Consider the following 3,896-nt stretch of genomic DNA (forward strand, 5'->3'; position numbering starts at 1 on the left):
GGAGGCCCTGGGGCAAGGCGCCTGGATTTTGTACGCCCTCATTTTGTCTGGAGGTCTCTGGGAGGTGACAGCCGTAATTTGAGGTGGCTGAATACAGTTCAAAAGAGGAAGAAGTCCCAGATACATACAGAAGTCCATTTGAAGACTGAAGGAACTTCCTACACAAGAACAGATGAGACCCAGTCTTTTCCTGCCCTTACAGTCTGCCTTGGAAGGATCCATGGCCTAGTGGTTACAGTGGCTTCCCTTACTTCCTCCTCTGTTGTCCCATGGAAGTGAGACCTTTGTCTAAGTCAACAGAGGGAGGGGTTCCAAGCCCTGCTAGGTATCAGGGTAAGTTTGAGATGGCCTGCTTCCTATTCTAGGAGAAAGGGACTCCTGCAGAGTTCTATTAGCCTTTGCTCTCACCCCAGGGATGTCCTGGGCAGATGAGGTCAAATGTCGCATCTCTTCATTTCCTCCTGTTGGCTTCAGGCAGGTCAGCTCTTAAATTGAGATTTTGCCTTAGGTCAGCAGAGGGGTGGGACCCAGGCCCTGCTAGTGGAAAGGTGAGGACCCTGAGTGATCACTGAGGGGCCTCATCTACCCCAGAACAGTGAGGACCTCACAGAGTCCAGCTGTGCCCCTCCTGTAAGCACTGGGAGGTCCAGGACTATGCTTGCAGCCTGCAGTTTGAGGTGCCCCTTGAATTCCTCTTATAGCAGCTCAAGGAACCAGCAGCTGAGGGCCTAGGTCTGAGGCACACGTCCTCAGATCAACAGAGAGAAGACCCAGGTACTACCAGAAGTCAAGATGAGATCCCTGAATGTGAACCAGGACCCCCCCCCCCATCCCAGAACAGTGAGGTCCCCAAAGTTCCCCACCCCACTTGCTCTTATGTCAGCCCTGGAAGCCTCTGGCTGTCCTGGCAAGCTCTACCCTGAGAAGCTGTCTCCTATCCTCCTTCAGGTTCTTATGGGGCAGGCTGACCAGGAACACTGTCTACAGGAAGACCTGTCAGAGCCACCAAGGTTGAGTTTCTCATACTCTCCCTCTCTCCCCCAGGCCTGTGGGTCCCCATTGCCCACACTTCTGCCTGCCACCCCCGACTAGAGTCGTCATGCCTCGCAGTCAGAAGAGTCGGCTCTGCAAGCTTCAGAAAATCCTTGAGACCCAAAGGGAGGCACAGGGCCTTGCAGAGGCACAGGTCTCCGCAGCTGAGGGGAAGAAGGCCTCATCCTCCTCCTGCTTTCCCTCTTCTCTGATTCCGGGCACCCCAGAGGAGGTGCCTGCTACTGGGGCACCAAATGCTCCCCAGGGTCCCCAGAGAGCAGGCTCCTCCTCCAGTGTCATTGTCCCACTGAGCAAATCAGGTGAGGGTTCCAGCAGCCAAGGAGAAGGTGCAAGCACCTCGCAGGTCCCACAGGGCACTGAATCCTTCCTCAGTGATGTGCTAGATGAAAAGATGGCTGATTTGGTGCGGTTCCTGAGCGGCAAGTATATAACGAAGGAGCCCTTCACAAAGGCAGATATGCTGAATAATGTCATCAGAGAGTACAAGGATCACTTCCCTGTGATCTTCGGGAAAGCCTGTGAGTGCATGCAGATAGTCTTTGGCATTGATGTGAAGGAAGTAGACCCCATCAGTCACTCCTACATGCTCATCAACATGCTAGACCTCACCTATGATGGGATCCTGAGCGATGACAGGGGCATACCCAAGACCGGCCTCCTGATTCTTGTCCTGGGTGTGATCTTCATGGAGGGCAACTGTGCCCCTGAGGAAAAGATCTGGGAGGTGCTGCATACAATCGGGGTGTATCCTGAGAGTAAGGATTTCATCTATGGGGAGCCTAAGAAGCTCATCACCAGAGATCTGGTGCAGGAAAGGTACCTGGAGTACCGGCAGGTGTCCGGCAGTGATCCTCCTCGCTATGAGTTCCTGTGGGGTCCCAGGGCCCATGCTGAAACCAGCAAGATGAAAGTGCTAGAGGTTTTTGCCAAGGTCAGTGGGACTGACTCCCGTGACTTTCCAACCCTTTATGAGGAGGCTTTGAGAGGTGACAAAGAGCAAGCCCAAGCCGGAATTTCTGCCATGGATGAGACCACTGCCATGGCCAGTGAAAGTTCCAGTGGCCCGCCCAGCACCTTCTGAGTGAGGAAGATTCTTCATTCTGTGGCTGAAGAGGGCAGTCAGTGTTCTAAGTAGAGCAGGGCCAGAGTAGGGCTAGAGGGAAGACAGTGTGTAAGATCTTTGTGTTCCTCTTCTGCATGGGTTTTGGAGGTTTATCATTTTTTTTTCATTTAGGCATTTTTCAAATGTTGTTCCTCTTAATAGAAGGTTTATTAGCTTCAGAACCTAAGTTTGTGAATGCCATTCGTTACACATTTATTGCTTTATATCAAGTTTGAGAATAAGCTTTTTGCTGTTTTGTAAAACAACTTGGGAAACCTTCCATCTTATTTTGGGATCTTGAAAAAGATAACATGGCATTCTAATAGGAATTTCTGTGGAAAAGTGAAAGGGCCCAGTAGTAAAATAAATGGGATCAAGAAATATAGGAAAGAAACATAAAAGATGGTCAATGTTTGGATTCTCACATTCCTTTAGTCTGCCATTCTGTGAAACTCAAAAATTCATATTTGATTTTTTGGCTTATTCAAGAATGCAAAAGAAATTAAATCTTAATAAATGAAAGCCCCTGCTCACTGGCTCATTTTTCAAGCATCTGCTCTTTGGAAGGCACTGTGCTGGGGAGGAGGGTCCTGTATAAATAAGACATGCTCCCTGCCCATTTCATGGTAGAGTCTAGGAATAGCAATCAGATGTGGAAGATGGTGAGATATCCTCTAAGACCCAAAGAACAAGTAAAAAGAAGGAGTGAGGAGGTGGGAGTTCCAGATCAGAGCAGTCAAGAGTAAACAGCCTGAGCCAAGGCAGTTTGCAGCTTTGGGAAACTGCAGTTCCTTTATTGGGAGTTACTTCTAAATTAAGCTGGGTGGTGGCAGGGACCACTCTCAGAAGGTGTGATTTAGAGGTGACCAAAAAGCCTGGAATGGAAAACTGCTATTTGCAGTTGCTTTGGGATCATGGCTAACCCAGAGAGCAATCTCCACCTGGGACAGGTATGGAAGGTGTCCTTGTGGTCTTATCCTGGTGCAGTTGCCAGTACAGAGATTAGTTGTTTTATACACATCATTTGCAAGTCTTTCCTGAGAAATAACTGATACTCCCTTGAAGTGGTATCCAAAAACCACTAGGCTGGCATGATTTTCCCTGGCCTGGGAGAGCCAGTGCCTACTCCACTAAAGACATTTTAATTAGGTCATCTTGAGTGTAATTTGGCTAACTCTAAGAAAGGCTAGATTTTTGGTGGGGGTGGAATTAAAGAAAGTAGTGTTTTGGATGGAAGAGCAGCAGGGAGGGAGGGAGGAGTAGATCCTTAACTCAAATTCTAGGCATTTTGAGTTGTATCCAGCTGGGGAAAACTCCCCTACACCCAAGTTAAATAATATGTCCTCTAAGAGGGACAACTTATTGTGTTTTATTAACAAAGTAGCATTTTTGGCTGATTTGGTGTGTCATGTCCTAGAGCACTGAGTATTCTCTGAGATGTCCTGGATAACAAAAAATATTCCCAGAGGAGAGGGTGGTAGGTCTGGGGTCAAAAGAGTATTAGAAACAACTTCCAATCATTAAAGATCCAATGTATGCCAGATGCTGTACCAGGTGCTTTACATACCTAATGTACCTTCCAACAGTCCTACAAGACAGAGTTTATCAAACCCATTTCACAGATGAAGAACCTAAGGCTCGTAGCACTTGGCAATTTGCCCAAGATCATATGACTAATAAGTGACAGGGTTGAGACTGCCCCCCTGGTCCGAGCCCATCTAGAGCCCCTGCTGTTTCCACA

The 3,896-nt window shown here is 48.4% G+C and overlaps 1 protein-coding gene across 1 annotated transcript; it reads left to right on the top strand.

Annotated features, from left to right (window-relative positions):
• The first annotated feature begins 1,099 nt into the window (after positions 1-1,099).
• LOC119522484 (putative MAGE domain-containing protein MAGEA13P) lies at positions 1,100-2,134 on the top strand. The gene has a single exon (XM_037820924.1). The coding sequence runs from the start codon at positions 1,100-1,102 to the stop codon at positions 2,132-2,134; it is 1,035 nt and encodes a 344-aa protein (XP_037676852.1).
• Positions 2,135-3,896: the final 1,762 nt, after the last annotated feature.

The sequence above is a fragment of the Choloepus didactylus genome, chromosome X (genome assembly GCF_015220235.1).
Source record: "Choloepus didactylus isolate mChoDid1 chromosome X, mChoDid1.pri, whole genome shotgun sequence".
NCBI lineage: Eukaryota > Metazoa > Chordata > Mammalia > Pilosa > Megalonychidae > Choloepus > Choloepus didactylus.

Excerpts from the sequence above, each read along its gene's own strand:
- LOC119522484 (XM_037820924.1), top strand. The coding sequence starts at position 1,100 with ATGCCTCGCAGTCAGAAGAGTCGGCTCTGCAAGCTTCAGAAAATCCTT.